At 41.9% G+C, this 20,068-nt stretch overlaps 4 protein-coding genes and 1 long non-coding RNA gene across 5 annotated transcripts; 3 read left to right on the top strand and 2 right to left on the bottom strand.

The window, feature by feature from the left end:
* Positions 1 to 751: 751 nt before the first annotated feature.
* LOC110891269 (protein LTO1 homolog) lies at positions 752 to 2,476 on the bottom strand. Its single transcript, XM_022138967.2, has one exon. It carries the CDS (start codon positions 1,366 to 1,368, stop codon positions 946 to 948), a length of 423 nt encoding a protein of 140 aa, XP_021994659.1. The 5' UTR covers positions 1,369 to 2,476; the 3' UTR covers positions 752 to 945.
* A 4,213-nt stretch (positions 2,477 to 6,689) lies between these two features.
* Positions 6,690 to 9,028, bottom strand: LOC110891268 (magnesium protoporphyrin IX methyltransferase, chloroplastic). Its single transcript, XM_022138966.2, has 2 exons — positions 8,393 to 9,028; positions 6,690 to 7,304 (listed from the first exon to the last, which is right to left on the bottom strand). Exons 1-2 carry the CDS (start codon positions 8,933 to 8,935, stop codon positions 6,912 to 6,914), a joined length of 936 nt encoding a protein of 311 aa, XP_021994658.1. The 5' UTR covers positions 8,936 to 9,028; the 3' UTR covers positions 6,690 to 6,911.
* LOC118484301 lies at positions 8,944 to 9,691 on the top strand. The gene is made up of 3 exons (XR_004873261.1): positions 8,944 to 9,069; positions 9,147 to 9,397; positions 9,539 to 9,691. It is a non-coding gene; the product is annotated as an uncharacterized LOC118484301 (long non-coding RNA).
* Positions 9,692 to 9,726: 35 nt separating this feature from the next.
* Positions 9,727 to 11,264, top strand: LOC118484300. The gene is made up of 6 exons (XM_035980330.1): positions 9,727 to 9,815; positions 9,912 to 9,967; positions 10,190 to 10,258; positions 10,421 to 10,552; positions 10,669 to 10,800; positions 10,902 to 11,264. The coding sequence occupies exons 4-6, from the start codon at positions 10,469 to 10,471 to the stop codon at positions 11,178 to 11,180; spliced, it is 495 nt and encodes a 164-aa protein (XP_035836223.1). The 5' UTR covers positions 9,727 to 9,815; positions 9,912 to 9,967; positions 10,190 to 10,258; positions 10,421 to 10,468; the 3' UTR covers positions 11,181 to 11,264.
* A 4,435-nt stretch (positions 11,265 to 15,699) lies between these two features.
* Positions 15,700 to 16,436, top strand: LOC118484198. Its single transcript, XM_035980189.1, has 2 exons — positions 15,700 to 15,951; positions 16,023 to 16,436. The coding sequence occupies exons 1-2, from the start codon at positions 15,928 to 15,930 to the stop codon at positions 16,434 to 16,436; spliced, it is 438 nt and encodes a 145-aa protein (XP_035836082.1). The 5' UTR covers positions 15,700 to 15,927.
* Positions 16,437 to 20,068: the final 3,632 nt, after the last annotated feature.

Below are 20,068 nucleotides of genomic sequence, written 5' to 3'. Positions count from 1 at the left end.
TGATAATTAGAAAAAAATTTACTAACAAAATATTCATATTCACATGCACTAACTATATTTGTAGATGTAAGTTTCATGTAATCAATATAAAATTATACTCCCATAGTATAAAGAAATAATGCCCTTCTTTAACATTTAAATGGTTTATTACCAAAATACCTGGCAGGCACATGTCTCTCATGTGACCATGAATTAACTATATCGCAATAAATAATAACCTTGGTATGTAGATTGCAAGATATTTATATTTTATAAAATTAACAATAACCACTAAACCACAAGAACCAAAACCACAATTTACTCTGGAAGTTATTACACGTCTTCTGCAGTTTTGTGGTATTTAGAAGTCATTACAAATTTACAAGTCTTCTATAGTTGATAAAATGTTGCTTTTGAAACATACATGCTTAACTATTTTCCTGCATTTTTTTGCATTAGTTGTAACATATAGATTGGCAGCAAGAAAATTCTACACAGAAAAGTCAACACTAACAGGTTTAAAGCTGAATTTTTTATTTGAACACATTCTTCACATTTTCTTCAAAATGCATCCCCACCCCCACCCCCCACCCCATCTCATTGCCTAGACGTCATTGAAAGGGAGTCATTGAACACTCCCACCACAATAACGAGTAACAAAGGAGACAAGGTGGTGGGCCCCATGTGCTTGACCAATCAGGCTTTTTTGTTTTATATATTAATTTTTTTAATAAGAGGATTTTATTTCATTGCATGCATGAGTGAGAAGAGGTAATGAAGTCCCATCTCCCATGTCTAGGTGGCGATTGAATAATGTTCACAAAGTTAAATAATATTAGACACAAATTTATGCGGTTCTCCGCTTTTTTCTACTAAAATTGGTTTTGTAACAACCAACAATTACAAACAGCTCAACTCCTAATGGTATGCTATAACATAAAAATATCACAGTTGGTTTCCATGACCTCAAAACTGAATCTCATTAGGGTCCGAGGCTTTTGGGTACCCGTTATACTCCAACTTCACATTCAGTGTTGCACAAATAGCCCGAAACTTCAACCTTAACGACCCCATAATATCCGTTACAGACTCGTTTTCTGGCTCCAAAATCGGATACTTAAACAACAACTCATCCATCTCTTTGATTTTCTTTTGAACTCTAGCTGAGTAGCAACTTGGCTCGACTCGAATCACAGCGTTCCAGACATCAATGCAGCCTCTGTAAAAGCCTAACTCTTCACCGGTTGTGAACCCAGTTTTTAATCCAACTTCCCGCCCATCATCTTTTCCAGAGGCGAAACCAGTTTCATAGCCTTCTTGATAGCCTTCGTTTAAGTGGGTTTCTTCTAAATTTAGCGACTCGCCAAATATGTCGTCGGGAATATCCATACGGCTAAATATGAGCAAGAGCAGATTGACATAAATCCAACTTCATCAATGATAAGTAGAGATGGACAAAACATGAAACTTTTTAAGTGCGGTTCGAAATAGGCTGGGCCAACACAGTAACACATTTTTTTTTTTTGTCATAGACCCCAAGAAATAATGTATGGAACAAAACTAAAAAAACTATATTATTTTTATGCATTTATATACACTTTGGATGAATTTCAACCCATTTGACCTTTGACGTGATTCCTTTTAGTTAAATCTTTTAGCTTAACCCATATGGCATGTTAAGAGATAAAAACATATTTTACATCTGATAAGCAAATATTATTATGTTTCTAGGAAGAATAAACACAGGCATTCTAGAACCTAAAATAAAAGGCAGCAGATTTTAAAAGATATTTTGAATTCCAAAAAGTTAGGAGATATATTATCTTTATATTCAATATTCATTCATGTTATCTGTATAACAACTAATACGTATCCACAGCATTCAGTCCTGCTTTTTTTTTTGCCGGCAAAAAATACCACAGGTATGTGTATCGATTCTGTTAAAGTATATTTGCCGGCAATTGCTGTGGATGACGACTCCGACTCCGATGATTTTTAAAGTTGAAGAACATTTGGTTTTGAATTTTATTTACTTTTTGAAGTCTGAACTTTTTATTGTTTTCAAGTCTTTAACAGTTTTGGTTTTGGGATATTTTGATCATTCATAATTATGTTGGTTTTATTTTTAAGGTTTATGATATTTGAAAACTTTTGGAATTTGAGGATTTGGCTTTTTCCGGTTCATAACTTTGTTTTTTAATGTTTTTATTTGATTGCGCTTTTTTTTTTCTCAGGCCCTCGCTTTTTTTGCGCTTCTCGCCTAGGCGAGAGGCGAGCCCTATGCGCCTAGAGTGCGCCTAGCGCATTTGATAACTATGATAAGAACATGTTTCTGACACGCTATGAGCAAATTTTATACCATTCAGACTAACAAAATGAGACGAAAACACACATAAATTCATATCAAGCCATATGATCTAACCAGTTTAAGCAAAACCAAACCGCATTAGCATTTCCTAATCTAAACTAACCCCGGAGAGTCTCTAGATCAAGACATTATATAACTAACAAATGTTGGTGGGTTGACTTGTTTAGCGAAACATATATGTCAACCTAAACACGAACCGTTTATCAATCGAGTAAATACAACAACGTAAAATATGATTAATTTGGTTATGTGTTATCGCAACGATTCTTGGAACAAACAAAATGAACAAGTTTTAGACCTTGACAACAAGATAACATAAACAAAAATTAAAAGAAACTTGTATCTTGTATTATCATAACCCAATTATTATACAAAGTACCATCATCAATTAATGTGTAACTATTCAATAAACATTTAAATCGTTATATTGTTTCATCCACATCATTACAGGTTATAATATATTTATATCTACATGTGTGTTTTTATTGTGGTGTCAATCCAGCACATTTCTTCATTTGGTGTTAAATTCTTGGTGGCAATAACTACAAGTCTACAACCTAATGCGATATATAGATGTTTACGTGTATGTGTTGTAACCCTAGATCACCACCCACATTTTTTGTTTTCTTTGTTTATTACCCATGCGAATAGCATATGGATACAATCATACGCAGTCATAGTATGCGGGCTCGTCATAAATGGGCCCCCAACCGTTATTTTCATTGGTGGTCCCATCACACTTACATTATGTCTAATGTCTTATCACTATGGTTAGAGGTGTACAAATACCCGGGTTGGGCCCAAACGGTTGGGTTTATAAACCAGACCGAGTTTTTTTTTTTTTGTGTGTTGGGCCCAAACCGGTTTGGGCCAAATGGGTTCAGTTTAAGAACCGGTTTTAGGATTGAAAACCCCAATCCACTTAAACCTATTTGGATCGGATTTAAAACCAGGTGGCCCCAAAAAAGGGTTTGATTGAGTTCAAAACCTATTGGGCCCAAACCAATTCGACACATAGAAACCACGATTTTGTAGTTTAGCGGCTATATATGTCTTTGGTTTCATTGCTTGTTGTTTTGTCTGGTTCAATAATACGGCGTATCCTAGTGAGTTTTATGGACTCACTGGACCAGAAGTTTCTCAAGCTCAAGCATTTACTTTTCTAGTTAGAGACCAACGTCTACCAAAACGTCAGGTCAGGGCCAGAGCCAAACCGGTTTGTGTGTGATAGCAGGCCGGGTCAGCTTCGGTTCTATGGTTCCAGACACACCTCTACTTATGGTGTGTATATTTTTTGTTTTCAGATATATAAAGAACCAATGTGAGGCTAGCCCACTTAGTATAGCCACATGCCTCTTGTGAGGGAGGTCTCAAATTCGAACCTGAGCAAAGAGGATATTTTAGAGTAATTGGTGTAAAGTAGAGTGAGTAACATTTGTCATTAACAAAAAGTAAACTAGTTAGTGTGCATTTATTAAACTAGTTAAGCTAAGTGTTATGATTTCATAAGTTATAACTATCAGTTTGTCACGTCAAAAAGTCACTGTCATGTAGGTATGAGCTCTTACTCGTTTTTTCCACCGTTAATGCGTAATGATTTTACAAATATACTTATTAAAAATAATATTAAAATCTAACAAAAAAAAAAGAATGCAATTTGATTGGTTGATGGGCATGGGGCGCACCAACCCTTCCCCTTTAATGAGCGTTACCCGCCTCCCTTAGCGGGTTTATAATTTTCAACTCATGTTAAATCAAAGAGATTTAAGTTATGGGATTAGGATCAAATACAAAGGATCTTAATTGTAAGAAGGGTACAAAGACTCCTAAAAAAACCCACTATACAAAAATAGAAAAAAAAATTAAACATCCACCACCACCCAAAACCTAAACCCCCACCTCCACCCACCCCTCCCCGATCACCCACCCCCCAAAAAAAAATAATTTTTTTTGGCTGAGGGGGTGGGGGTTTAGGTTTTTGGGTGGGGGTGGGGTTGGGTGTTTAGTTTTTTTAAGATTTTTTTTAGGTTTTTGGGGGGTGGGGGGTGTTGGGTGGTGGTGGGGTGGGGTGGGGGTTTAGGTTTTGGGTGGTGATGTAGTGAGTTTAATTTTAGGTTATTGGACACTTGTCACTTTATAAATTCTTCTTACACTTCTTACAATTAGAAGCGTTTGTAGAATAACTTGACCCTTAAGTTATGTTATGATACGGGTTAAGACACTCTACGGTGGTATCTAACTCTAATACACTAATGTTGATGGTTAAAATAAGTAAATAAGTGATGAATGAGAGCTAAATAACTAAAAGTTATCCATGGCACTAATAATTGAAATTTGATAAAACGTTAAAAGTTATCCATGACACAATATATGAACCTTATAACTCTTGTGCATGACCCGCTACTTTTCTCACCAAAACAAATGATGTATTTTTTTGTCAAAAGAGTGTTACTATAATGACTACTAACTTATTATGAATCGTTGTAATATTTTATGAAAATGTGCCTTAATCATTGGCGGACATAGATTGGGTGGATTGGGTGCAGCCAGATGAATTTTTTTAGGCCACTAGGGGCACCCCTTGATGGGGGCTGAACATGCGTGGAATGAAAAAAACACCGCCGCCATCAAGGTTTATAACGCGTCAAAATGAAAACGCGTTGAATTTTTCACGCGTGAAGAAGTGTTGGGTGGTGAGTGATGGACATAATGCTTGATGACATGGCGGAACTTGATTAAAAGTTGTGAATGAATTATGAGTGATGAGTGATGGGCGCCCCTACCCCCTTAGAATACATGCGATTTAATCCCAAGTGACCCCCAAGAAATTTTGACACCAACCCGCTTGTTTACTATAATACAATTGCAAGTTATATGTCTACACTAATGGTTTTGATTGGTATACAGCCAACTTTAGATTTCATACAACTTAACTTTTTTAGTTCCAAGGTAAAAATCCGTCCTTTCGACCTCCTCATGCTCAACACTGTGTATCTCCCTCCACCGACAACTTCAATATCGGTGGTTTTGTTGCGCAATTGCTGTTGGGAGATCTAGGAGGCCAATGGCAAATTGGCAATGTGCTCATTGTATACATTTAAACAAACAAGTCCATGTTCAATTAAATCCATTAATGATTTAAACAAATAAGTCCATTTTCAATTTCCAATGAGGTGGTGGTCCATTGATAAAGGCAAAGTCTTTAAACACCTTAGGAGATCTTAGGTTCAAGTCTCACAGACGACATAAATAAAAAAAAATTTGTCACTCAGAAAAAAGTCCATTTTCAATTAAATCCATTAATCATTGAACACAAATAACTACTTTATATTAAGCCCAATTAGTATATATGCTAATATCTTGAAATTGGGTGTTAATATACATTATAATATCTACAATCACAATTACAACTTATATGTCTACATTATTGTAGCCTTCGGTATGCACGAATAGGATGCGAAATGGAATGGACTATTACCGATGAATGAAAAATAATTTGTTTGGTTGGTCAAGGTAATAGAATCACTCATTACATAGTGTTTTATCTAAAATCCTCAAATTCATTGCGTTCAACTTTGTTTTAATTCCAAGTTGGTACAAGCTAATGCACGGTTTACTGTTAATATGGTATTTATGTGAAAAGAAGACTCGCTTTCTAAAGAAGTTGACGAGAATTACTGGCTTTCGTTCATTTTGTGAGTGTAATTGTTGCCCCTGAACACAATTATGAACCAAAAACACAACAAACACGCTCCTAGTTGAACCCTTAAAAACAGGCACAAACACATGATGAAGACGGTAGTCAATACACAAGTGGTGCTATGTGTTGAGGCTAGGGTTTTAGCAGTCAAGTGAGGCTGCATTGACAGTCACCCCAAGAAATCATTAATAGTCACAACACGTTGGTTTGTTTAATCTGAGCACACGGGCCGAACGGGGTTGTCTCTACTCAACAAGCCATGTGTGAATAAACGCCATGCGATCACAAAGACTAGCATTTCATTGTTTCTTATGTTATTTGGTTGATTGAACTTCGTCATACGTGTTATGACAGAATGTTGATTTATATTAAACTAAATGTTATTGAATTGGATTCTTCATTATTTTGCATTATATTATTGATTGATCAAATATAAGACCATTAACATAACTAAAAATAAAGATAATTGGTGTGGTAAGGCATAATTCGTGCCTAGATTTGACTTGATCTGCAATATGTGAGTATGTTTATGTAATCGAAATTAAGTGCAACATTTAGTAAACAATCATTAACTCCTGATCAACCGCGAGTAATCGCTTGTTTCTTACCCTACAACCAATTAAGTTTATCTTGTGTTTCATGTATCTTAATTTGACTTGCAATTAATTAAACTATACTTCATATCACAGACAAACCGGCACGTTTTGGATTTTATCTTGTAATCAAACAAGATTATCCTTGAATTTTCATCATCTACGCTAATTTACATCATGTTACTACAGAATACAGGGAGATCAGATTTTAAAACATGGTGCTACCAAAAACAATTTGTAAAAATGCGCATAAATCTGACCTGTCATCAATCTAAGCGCGAACGGCTTCAACGATCCGTGAAAAGTAAAACTGTGTGGTAGTGAGACCCCTCTTTCTGATTTTCCAGCCAACTTTCTGTAATGCCCGTTCTATATCAGCTTCCGAGTGAAGATATGCTCTTGTTGCCTTTGAAGGTCCTGGAAAAAGTTCTCCAATTCTCTTCAACAGATCATAATAGAACGTTTTGGGTGCGAAACTGAGTATCAAACGATTTTCAGCTAGCGATGCAAGATGCGCGATCATGCCATCAGCCTTGCTTTGTGGATAGTGTATCAGTACATCCAAACACACTACTGTATCATAATTCCCATTTAAGCTTTCTAAATCACTCACTTCAAATTTTGGGATCTGTACACCATCTTTGCCCTCAAGTGCCTCTTTTGCCTGCAGGAATTTCAACAACATGATCACTTGTTTGATCTAATTCTCTTGTGTTTTAGTTTCATTTGAAGCAGTTAGATCAAGCAAGGAGAATTGAATCTATTTAGTATCATATATCAATGTTGAAATCGTCCAAGAACAAGCACGATTTGAGTACCAAAAATTAATTTAAGGGTGTGCAAAGTCGATTCGGTTCAGTTATGAAGGCTTAACCATAACCATCGGTTAACTGTCGGTTATGGGCCGGTTTCAGTTAAAACCGGTTAATTGTCCAGTGTTTTTTTACAGAGTTCGATAAATGTTAAAGTGGGGAACCCACTTAAATTCCGGATTCCCGTCGTGCCTACACTCGATCTTCGCGATCCCCACTCAATCGTCGTGGCTCAGGTCCCCCGCAGGGACACGGTCGAAACAAACTTTAAATCAATCCAGCTTCGGTTTTAGTTCACGCCACTTGTGTTGGCAGGCGTTTAAATTGTGACGAGCGTTCACGACGTGTTGTTAGTATTGCTGGAACGCTTGTCCCCAATACGCGGTTTGACCACGTTGTAACGTACGTTGTGCATCAACGATCGATAGATGTAACAAGTGTGATCTCCTCCTCCTCCTCCGTCCAATGCACCATGTTCGGTTTTCTGATGTTGGTTTGGTTGAAAAAGATTTGTTGTTTGGTGTGAGATTGGTTGAAGAAGATTTGTAAAGAAATGTGGAAAAAATAAAGTTTCAGATGGGTATTTATAGGTAAAAATTTGTATTTTTTTTAATTTGATTTTTTACATTGAAACCGCCATGCTCAACGGCTATGGCTAACAGCTACCCCAAACGGTCCAATTTCAACAACCAATCCTAGCTAGCTAGCTCACCCCCCCCCCCCCCCCAACGCCGGGGCAACATAAAATGCCCCACTCTCGCTAGTCTAACCATAACCGAACGGTCGGTTAATCACATCCACTGAACCATAACCGATCGGTTTCACAAAAAAACCGAAACTAATTTAGTGTTAATTATCAACTACCAAATATGAAATTAGAGATTAGGTCGATCTACAACTAACTTGAACTACCAATTAGGGACAAATTATTCACTCAAACCTGTTTCTGAGCTTCAGAAACCATAGAAGCAGAAATATCACTAGCCGAAACAACAGCACCTTCTTTCGCCAACGGAATCGACAACAATCCAGTACCACATCCTGCATCACAAACACTAACACCTTTAAGCGAGCCTTCATCAGTCAACATCTTCATCACACTCTCCACAGTCTTCGCATGTCCAATTCGTATATCCAACTGCACCTTGTTGACGTCATCCGTAGTTCCGTAAATCTTCTTCCACCGTTGAAAACCATCGTTAGTGAAATAGTCTCTCACAACCTCCTTATCACCGCCTCCAACCTCCTCCGCTTGTAACTGCCGGCGTTTCTCCGGATCGGAAAGTGAAATTGCGGCGGCAAGCGCGGCAACGGAGCTGCCGCCGATGACCGCGAGTGTTGTTCCGTCGAGTGTGTCGGTGCCGATTGCGGATACGGTTAGGGATCTTCGGTTGTTTAGGTTGTGGAGCTTAGGGTTAGGGTTTGAGAGTTGGTTGGTGGCGAAACGAATGTTATGAGAGAATAGAGTGGATGAGAATGACATTTTTGTAACTCCGGCGGGTAAGGGAAGAGTGGAGAGTGAAGAAGAGTAATGGATGTGTGGGTGAGTTGATAACGTAATCGGCAATCCACAACGAAGGATAGGATTGGCGGTAACGTGGCTCTTTACGAATCCAGGTGGATATTATGCAAGGTTTTTTTTTTTCTTTTTTAACGACTAACTGTTTTCCACGTATAAATCCACATTTCTGTAGCTATGCCCAAAGGCCGACTACTCGACCACCACAATAAAACGTAGCACACCCCTAATGCTTGAGAACCCCGTGAAATGGGTAAACCCTCGCCCCCCGTTAGACTCGAACCCAGGATAAATCCCAAGCCGAGCCTTCACCCGGATGTCTCACCCTGCAGCAGCCAGGGATCGAACCGACACCTCCAATGGAGACAACCAGCCGACCCACCAGCTGAGCTAGAGATTGTTGACAAAACGTTTAAGTTATGCAAGGTTTTCTTATCTATACTTTTATACTGTTTAATAATTTGGTAGAGTTGATCCAAAGACTTAATAATTACATAACTGATTCTAATGGTTGTAATCTTTTACAATCGTGCGATTCTTATCACTAATCTATGTTATATTTTACAGCACAATAGCAAATCCTCTCTCTCTGATGGATGTCGCTTGAGTGCTCGACGTTGAAGGTAAATCCTGATTAGAGTGCAAGGTTCCGTCGATTTGCCTCTGGTACAATCTGGACTCAACCTTTCATACTAATCAGATTTTCCGATTCCATTCGCCTCTTGAACAGTCTCCGTTTTGTGTTTTTTGGGTAGGTTTCTTCGGTTTGGTGGCGATTCCTGTTCTTGATTGCTTAGCGGGTCTGTTATTGGTCGCAGCTATCGGTGATAGTTAAGCTAGACTTGTACGAATCCTGTTAACCTTTTAAAGATCCAGTTATCGCTCCATTCCTTGTTTGTGTTTTTTATGGTAATATGTTAAATTGTTTATGGTTTTGTAGGTTCATCCTAAAGTCAAATCAAAGTTTGTTTTTGAGATAAAGGACTTTCGACAAAGGTTGTTTATTATCTGATAATATAATTTGATGTTTGTTTTCAATAAATATAATTAATAATTTGAAGTTTCGTTTGTTAATGTGAAAACCCAGCTTGATGTTGTTTTGGATAGTTTTTTGATACCAAACAATACATTACATGTATAAAAACTTGCTTAATTATTATATAATTTTTTAAATTACTTCATTCTATATCAATATGTTAATTGTTTTATTTTCTTTAGGTTGAACCAAAAGGAAAATCAACTGATTTTGTTTGTGACCAAAATTTGTCTTCTCACGTTGTCTCTCAAGTAAGAATATTATTTAATATTTGTTTTCAATATTCAATTTTTTGTTTTAAACTTTATCGTGTCATTTATACCATTACATATAAAGTTTGAATAAACCTTATATATGAAAACTTTACATTTCTGTGAAATTTATAGACTTATTGTGTGTTTTTAATTATTTAGTCTAAACCAAAGCCTAAGGTATCCACATCCTTCACATCAACGTCTCATATGGGTTATCATACACGTTCTAAGGTTCCCAAAGTTGATGATTGTATGGTCCTTCAGGAAATCAATCCTGCTGAAAACAAACAAGTAAGATATCGTAACCATGAAATTGTCTCTGATTATATAAAGAACCATGTATCTTATTGTTGTACACTTTTATCTATATAATTTTTACACTTATTGTTTGTTATTCAATTATTTAGGCTAAACCAAACCGTAAGGCATTCAGATCCTTGACACCTATAGCTGTTGATGTTGGCCGTAAATGCTCTACATCAAAAAAGTTCAAAAAAACTACTGTAATTGAATTCACCAAGAAAGTCGAAAGCAGACTGGTAAACTTTATGATATTAATTTTTTCCTTCAAATTTTATAACACAAGAGACATAACTTATTAATCAATCATATAATTAATCCTTTTATTTTTTTTTCTCAGCGTTTATCGACTGATGTTTCGAGCCATCTGTGTCTTTCTCTTGACAACTTGGATCATGTTACGGTTCAGAACGAAAAATGTGAACTCATTAAGTTGGGCACAAGAGGCGAGAAGTCTGGAAAGGGATTCAGGTATGGTTTTAAAAAGTGGTCAGCTTTCTTGAAATTGAATTACATCGAGTTCCGCTCCACTCTTTTCTTTACATACGTCAAGTCTTCTCAGTATTTGATGTTGACCAAAGTCGTACGCAATATCACAAAGAAAAGAGGCCGTTCGTGAATGTTGGTTATTATGTTTATGTTAGATGGTTAAGCATGAATATTAAATGTGGTTTTTTGGTTGGTTTGTTTTGATACTTGGGGATAGTACTGATGGTTTGTAGACAAGTCTTTTGGTAGTATGTATATGTTGTTGATATGCTTATGATGTGGTTAGTGTGTTTCATTTACCTTCTGAAGAAACACTGAACTAATTAAGGAACTAATCAGTTTGGTTTATGTTTCTATCATAGTGGTTAATCTTCTAATGAATATTTGAGCTCCGACTTGATGGTTCAATCCTGCAAAACAGAACACCGTTACTCGTTAAGAGGGGAATGTGGGGGTTTCCCTCTTAACCAGGCTCCGGCGTGAGAATAAGCGACTGCTTTGGGAGGATAATTAAGTGCTAAGAGTGAGAGTAGAGGGAATAGAATGTTTAACCTGTGGAATGAGGTCTCTATTTATAGCCGGAGAGGTGTAAAAGGTTATGGGCTGATGGGCCTTGGGCCGGAAACGGACAGCATAACGGATATGCTCTTTGCCTCGCTGTTGTCGACCGTTTAGTGGCTTCTAGACGTTCCTTGGTGCTGGCGCACCTTGATTGGAGCCACGTGTCATTGTTGTCGGCCTTGCTGTCGTTCTGCCATCAGCAGACAAGTGGAGATCGTGGGACAGTTGTCTCCGTCCTCTGATTGGTGCTACGTAGGCGTCCTTATGTACTTCTCGTCAGACGATCGTGGCGCACGATTGACCAGAGCCTGCTGGACGCTCATTGGCTCCGTTTACTGCCACTTGTACCTTGTGTACCACCGGAGGTAGACTTGCGATCCCCTCCTGTGTGGTTTTTGTTGGGCATCAGGCTAACCCGCGCGGGGTTAGTATACCCACGTGTTCCATTATTTTATGCTAAGTGTTGATATCAGAGCTTCTTGTGGGTTGCCTCTCAATAATAAGTTTATTAAAATAAGGAGTATGGTCTCACGCGCAACCTTAACTGAGGTTTGTGCGACTTTTTGGGACCATACCCCTTCAAGTCCCCCCAGTCCAGTGTTGCACCATGCGCGACGCAAGTGGTTGGAGCTCTGGACTTAAAAAAAAATAAAAGAAGGGGAATGCTCTCTTGATCTTGGTTGGTGTGGCGCGTGTAGAAATTCTTGTTACAACTACGCAGCTTACCAAGGCATGTTCCAAGTGGTTCATTGGTTATCTGATCAGGCGCGCAGTGTTGCTAAGGCGATGTTGTCTTGCGCGGCTAATGTAACTTTTGCCTGAAGTTTCTTGTAATTTATGGCGGGAAACTTCGAAATTCGAACTCTGGCAAGTTGGTGGGATAAGTCGTTGAGTGCGACGTTTGAGTTGACCCCTGGCACGGATGTCATCATGCCGACTGCGACGGTTGCACATCGTGTCAGGAGAGTGAGGCCCACGCGCGCGTGGTAACCGTCACCCCTACTTTTCCGCGTGATGTGGCAGCCTCTCATTGGTTAGCCTAGCGGCGAAAGCGGCACGTTTACCCATCGCATTAAATGCGATGGGTATATATATCCGAAGAGATGTGAGAGGTTCTCACTTCTCTTCGTTGCTTTCCCATTTTCTCTCGTTTTCTCTATGAATCTTCAAGATTTTCTTCACAATCTTCAAGATTTTCTTCAAATCTTCAAGATTTTCTTCAAATCTTCAAGATTTTTCTTCAAATCTTCTAAGTTTTCAGAAACTTGTCACTTTCATTACAATGACTAAAGAACACCAGGAGGCTGTTTCTTCCGAGGAGGGTCCTGTTCCCGTCCTCAAGTGGGATCTTGGGCTGTTCGAACAGATTGTTCAGAGTTGCCGGTTTCCACCGGAGTGGGATGCTCGGTACACGGCTCAGGGCCAGACTGCAGCCGATGCACCGCCGGGTTACATTACCTTGTATGAAGATTTCTTCCTCTAAGGTAACTTTAGGTTACCGGCGACTAACTTTATGGGGAACATACTACATCACTACAATTTTCATATTTCCCAAATGAGCCCCCCTGGGATGGTTAGGGTTCGACACTTTGAGTTTTTATGCCGGTCTCATGGCATCGAGCCGACGGTGGAGAAATTCCGGGCTTTCTATCAGCTGCAACGAACCATGGGTTTCTTTTCCTTTGCCAGCCGCGGTGCTGCAAAGAAGATCTTGTTAAACCTTCCCAAGAGCTTTCATGATTGGAAACCCAAGTTTTTCTTTATCAGAGAGGAGGTTCTTCCGATTGCCATGCCCTTCCGGGATTGGACTGAAACTGTGTTGAAGGAGGATCTTCCCATCCCCAAGCAAGCGCTATGGTACCAACAATTAACCCCTACTCCGAATCGTGTATTCGAGGAAAATGTGTTGGTGGCCGCGCGGATGAGCGACCAGTGGTCACCAGACAGCAAAGAGGTGCCTGTCTTGAAGATTGGCGATCAAGGTCAGTGTTTTCTTCTTTTCCCTTATTTCATGTTTGTTTTTCTCACGTAATGTATTTTGGCGTGTAGAGGCGCGGCTATATCAAGCGGCTTTCGCCACTTTTGCTGGGGCTATGGGTGTGCGCCCGTTGCGCGATGATGAGGAGAGCTGGCACGAACAAATCAAAGGCAATTTTATATATCCGGTTGCTGGTGCCTTTGATTCGCCGCCTACCGCTACTGAAGGTGCGCAATTTCCTAAACCTCGTCCTTTGCGCTCTGTGACTTCTGCTGGGAAAGAGGTTGTCTATCTTTCCAGCGAGGAGTCAGTATGGTCTTCCAACGGCGAGCTAAGTTCGTGGTCTAACATCTTTTGCAGGTGTGTTGCGCGACCTGGGGATTGACCCGGAAGAGAAGAAGAAAAAACCCCTTAAGAAGAAGAAAAATGTTAACGTGGATCCAGAGGTGACCAGCAAGGGGGCTGGTAGTAGTCGCGCAACCGCTGCCGTTGTTAAAGGTACTCTTCGCCTTCGACAGAGTGACTTGAACGATTATGTGATAATAAGTGACTCACTTGAAGGCTTATCGCGCACAGCTGAGACAAAAACTGGAGCGGGTAGCTCAAGGAGCTCTGGGAGCGCGGGTTCTCGTAACCCTGATGCTGGCGCGACCCCTTCTGTGCCTGAAGACGAGGAAGCTGAAGAAGAAGAAGATGCTGCTGCCCAGTTGGTTGGCAGAAAAAGAGGTAGGAGCGAGACCACAGCTGGTGTGGCTTCTGCGCCGGTTGCTGGTGTGATTCCCTTGGTTTGGAAAACGAGCAACCTACGCTCGTTGTACAAGTTTTCTCCTGGTAAGTTCTTGGTTTTTCTTCCTTCAGTTATGTTCCTTGCTTGATTACTTGTTTCTTTTTGCAGAGATCAAGAAGAAGACCCCTGAGAAGGGCGTCAAATTTACTGAGCCCGAGCCGAAGAGGCCGAAGATTACTATCAAATCTTCTCAGACTGCTGGTGTTGATACTTCAAAGGAGAAAAATACTGCTGAGCAGGATGCTGCGAAGGCTGCCGAGGCGCAGCGAAAGGCTGAGGAACGCCAGAAGAAGGAAGAAGAGAAAAAGAAGAAAACTGAGGAAGATAAGAAGAGAAAGGATGAGGAAGAGAGAAGGAAGAAGGGTGAGGAGGAAAAGAGAGCCGAAGAGGCGAAGAAAAAGAGGGCCTTGGAGAAGGAGCGGGAGCAGAAAAAGGCTATGGAACAGCCTATCAATGTTCAGGAGCCTGAAGTCGCCAAACCTACCCACCCCGCGCATGCTGAGACCCATGATCGTTCAACGATCGTTACTTCAAAGGGGTCGGGTCGGTATACTTCTAGTGGCGTGAGCTCTGGTGGGGCTGGGGGCTATAACCCAAATGTCATTGGGGCGAAGGACACCGTTGGTGATATATACTATAAAAGTTATACCGAGGAAGAACGCGGTGATGCTCCCCACCAAGCTCCCTGGAGTTTGAAGCAGAAGGACACATTTCAGGAATTCGGGCCTTGCCGCGATTGGTTCTTGAACTCGTTTACTCCTGGTGAGGTTAACCGGCAGAGGGCGAAGACCCATGAAATGTTGTATCGAACTTTCGTGCTTGGAGAAGCCAATGCTCGCGCCGCTAATCATCAGATAGTTCGCGAGTGGCGAACGATGGTTAGGGAGCGGGCAGATTGGGAGGGCTGTTGTGAACGGATGTTGAAACGAATCACCGACTTTGAAAAGTCTAAAGCTGCTTTAGATGAGGAGAAGGCCAAGTTCGATGCTGATAAGAAGGCCGAGGAATGGGGGCGCGAGGGCCTTAAGAATAAACTCCACAATGCTGAACAGCAATTGGCCAAGGAGAAGGCCGAGTTCAAGCGTATATGTGAGAGGAATAATGAGCGCGCCTTCGCGGCTCGGAACAAGATTGTTGATCTTGAAGCGAAAGTTGCTGAATTGACTGTGAAAGTTGAAGATGCGCAGGCTGAGAAGGCTGCCAAGCAGCAGATGGAGGTTAGTTTACCATTTACTTCTTGATATGTTGTTTACAAAATAACCCAAGTCTTTTGTTGCTTTGCAGGTTGAGTTGGCTGAGGCAAAGGTGCAATTGTCCAGCAAGGATAGAGATCTCTAGGCTAAGGACGTTGAGATTGCTGAGCTTAAACGCCGCTTGAATGAGCAGATTGACAAATGCGAGTCCTTGGAGATCGACCTAGAGGCAGAGAAAGTTAAGGCTGCCACTGCTGAAGAGGCGCGTGCTGTTAGCACCGCCGCCCTTAATGTAGCGCAGACCAACTACTCGGAGGCCCAAGGGATCGTTGATACACTCGTGTCCGAGGCTGAATGGATGCGCAGTCGTGGAGTGGTGCTGGTAAGTTTATACTTGCATAATTTTGTATGCTTAATATGTTAGTTGTCCTTAATATGCGGCTCTCGTTATAGGTTGCCAACTCGATCCTCAATGCTGGCGAGCTGGATCGCGCCGTTGCTGCTCTCACAGATGCTGCGCGCGCGGTGGGTCACCGAGGGGGCTATCTGGAGTGTGCTATTCATGTTGAGGAGATGCTCGGACAAGAGTTTGATGTGAGCCATTGCTCGGTGACCGAACAGGCTGATGCTGCGCTTGCGCGTGCTGAAGATTCTTATGACAACCTTACTTTGCCTGTAATGGATCTGGTTGTGGAAGCTTTAAAGAAAGACGACTGGTGTCAGCGTCTTAAAGCCATTCTCGATCCACCAGTTACTGTTGAGTTGTCGGATGAAGAGCCAGCTGGCGATGATGGTGGAAATGGTGATGATGACGGAAACGATGATGGCGGCGATGATGATGGTGATCAACACAATGAATTAGAATAGGCTGTTGATAGGCTTCGTGCCTTGTAATTTTTTGCATTTTGCCTGTACAACGTTGCGCTGTTGCGCATGTTTTGTATTATAAGAATTGTCTTTTTTTTCCAGTTACAATTATTGCATTGTTGTCAAAAACTGAGGTTAAATTAGCTCGAATAAATGGAAGTCTCGTTAAGTAAAAGGGAACTTCCCGGTCTCGCGCTTCGTTCGCGGAGGACCTTGGAGGCGGCTCTTGTTTGATAATCTCTAAGTGGCTGGAATGTTTTCGCGCTAATCATAAGTTTAACATGCATTTGTAACGAAAAAAGGTAATAGACAACATGTCGTATGCTTTCATTAGTTCGGAAACGGGCGCTTAGGCCAACATACATTAATTGCAAACGGCGTATAGCCAATATAGGAACGTTAAAAAGGCGCATGGCCGAAGCAAGTTACATATAACATTTGCGCAGTTGTTGCGCATTCCATGTTCGCGGTAGGATGTAGCCATCTAGGGTGCGCAACTTGTAGGCCCCTTTGCCTAGCACTTCGTGGATCAAATATGGGCCTACCCATTTGGGTGCTAACTTTCCTGGGCGTTCCGCATTTGACGCTTCATTGTCTCGGAAGACGCATTCTCCTGGAGTGAAGGTACAAATGCGGACTCTAGTGTTGTAGTACCTTTCCAGCTGGGTCTTGTACTTGGCTTCTCTGATTCGCGCGATTTCGCGCCTTTCTTCTAACAAGTCCAAGTCAAGGCGTCTCTCCGCTTCATTGTCGATTGTGTTGCCCGTTGTCAGGCGCGATGAGGGTAGGCCAACTTCGGTCGGGATAACCGCCTCTGAGCCATAGACTAAGCTAAAAGGGGTCTCGCCGGTACTCGTTTTTGGCATGGTTCGATGAGCCCACAAGATGCTCGGGAGCTCATCTACCCAGCCTCGTCGCCTTGTGCCTAGTCTGGCCTTTATCCCCTCGACAATGCACTTGTTCACGCTTTCCACCTGTCCATTGCCTTGAGGATGCGCAACGGATGTGAAAGTGTGTTCGATTTTCATCTCCTTCATCCAATTCTGGAGATCTTCCGACGCAAAATTGGTGCCATTATCGGTTACAATCTTGAGCGGGAGGCCAAATCTGCATATGATGTGCTCCCAGATGAACTTGCGCACCATCATAGCTGTGGTCGATGCGAGAGCTTTGGCCTCCACCCACTTTGTGAAGTAATCAACTGCCACTATTATGAACTTGACGGCGCCAGGAGCATCTGGGAAGGGTCCCACCATGTCGATTCCCCACTGCTGGAAAGGCCATGCAGTGGATACAGGGATAAGGTCGTTCTTGGGGCGCAGTGTTTTTGGAGAATGTCGTTGACAGGAGTCGCATTTGCGGATCTCCTTCAGGGCATCGACATGCATCCCTGGCCAGTAGTATCCGGCGCTCATGATCTTTGCGATAACCATCCGTGGTCCTGAATGGATGCCGCAGATCCCTTCGTGGATCTCCCTTATCAAGTAGTTCGCATCTTGGGGGGTCCACAGAGCGCAATAGTGGTCCCAAGAAGGATTTTCGGTACAAAATACCGCCATTCATTTCATAGTGTAGGGCCTTGTTTTGAATCTTCCTTGCCTCCGCTTTGTTTTCAGGGAGTACCCCTTCTTGCAAATACTGGATTATTGGGGTCATCCAGGATGGTTGCCCCATTTCGATCACGTTCACTTGTCGCAACAACACTGATGGATTCTTGAGTACCTCTATCCTTACATCTTTGGCAAGATGTTGGAAAGAAGTCGAAGCAAGCTTGCTCAAGGCATCAGCTGGTTTGTTTTCGGAGCGATTGATGTGGATAACCTTGTGAGACTTGAATTGTTGAAGCAATTCTTTTGCTTGCTCCAGATACAAAGCCATGACTTCCCCCTTCGCATCGTATATGCCATTGACTTGGCTGGCTATCAGGAGTGAGTCGACATGTGCTCGTAAACTTTTGGCTCCCATTTTGATGGCGAGGCGTAAGCCTGCCAGAAATGCTTCATACTCCGCCTCGTTGTTGGTGTTCTTGAAGTCCAACTTAATGGCGTAAGTAAACTCATGATTCTCGGGGCTCACCAGGCGCAATCCTGCTCCTGCGCCGTATTCATTTGATGCCCCATCAGTGTAAAGCATCCAAGTCTCATCAGTCACGTCTTTCTCGGGAATTTCTACCAGCTCACATTCTTTGATTTTATCGGCCGGCACTTCTGTGATGAAGTCGGCTAGGACCTGACCCTTAATGGCTGGACGTGGCCTGTACAAGATGTTATGGCCCCCCAGCTCAATGGCCCACTTTGCCAACAAGCCTGATGTCTCAGGCTTTTGCAGTATTGTGCCGATGTGGAAGTTGGTAAGCACAGTTATTACATGGCCTGTGAAATATCTGCGCAGCCTACGGGAGGCATGTAGTAGTGCGAGAACCAACTTTTCCATTGTGGAATATCTTGTCTCTGGGTCAGTGAGTACCCTGCTGACGTAATAAATTGGAGTTTGGACTCCGTTTCTCTCCACCAGTAGTACCGACCCTACTGCCTTATCTGAAGAAGATAAGTACAGTACAAGTGGCTCTTTTTCGAATGGTGCAGTCAGGGTAGGGAGTTCAATTAGGCACGCTTTCATTTTCGAATGGTGCAGTCAGGGTAGGGAGTTCAATTAGGCACGCTTTCATTTGCTGAAAAGCTGTCTCGGCCTCGGGTGTCCACTTGAACTCCTGCTTCTTCACACAGTTGAGCAACGTGCTAATAAAGGGGTACGACTTCGCAGCGTGATTGGAGAGAAAATGATTAAGCGCGGCCAGTCGGCCGGCCAGTCGTTGCATCTCTTTGATGGTTCGCGGTGAGGGCATTCGCTCTATGGCTTGTACTTTCTCTGGATTCACTTTGAAACCACCGTTTGTGACAATGAAGCCTAGAAACTTCCCTTCTTCCATGCCAAAAGAGCACTTGGCTGGGTTCAGCTTCATATTCACACTGCGCAATGAATTGAACGTTTTTTCGATGTCTTTCAACATTTGGTCCTCTTCGGGACTTTTAACCACTAGATCATCGATGTAAACTTCAATATGCTTTCCGATGTCCCCTGCGAAGGTCTTGTCCATCAAGCGATGGTATGTTGCGCCAGCATTTTTCAGGCCGAAAGGCATCTTTGTGTAGCAGAAGATTCCAAGATCAGTCCTAAAGGCTGTCTTGTCTTCATCTTCGAGTTCCATCTGAACTTGATGATAACCTTTGTAGCAATCCAAAAAGCATTTCCATCTGTATGGCGCCAGAGAATCTATCTTTTTGTCGATCTCAGGCAAAGAATAGCAATCCTTTGGGCATGCCTTGTTGAGATCGGAATAGTCTACGCACATCCGCCATCCGCCATTTGATTTTTCAACCATCACTGGGTTCGCAACCCAACTCTGATATTGTACCTCTCGCAAGATCCCAGCTTTGAGCAACTCACATACTTGCTCGTTCATTGCTTTCGTTTTGTCTGCTCCTAGGCTGCGCCTTCTTTGGACCTTTGGTTCAACAGAGGGGTAAGTGTTTAAGCAATGTTCGGTTATGTTGCGCGGGACACCGGTCATGTCTGCCGAGGTCCAGGCAAATATATCCATATTTCGGAACAACAATTGCTTTAAACGCATT

The sequence above is a fragment of the Helianthus annuus genome, chromosome 11 (genome assembly GCF_002127325.2).
Source record: "Helianthus annuus cultivar XRQ/B chromosome 11, HanXRQr2.0-SUNRISE, whole genome shotgun sequence".
Taxonomy (NCBI): Eukaryota; Viridiplantae; Streptophyta; class Magnoliopsida; order Asterales; family Asteraceae; genus Helianthus; species Helianthus annuus.
The sequence above is the reverse complement of the archived record's forward strand: the minus strand, read 5'-3'. Positions and strand labels throughout refer to the sequence as shown.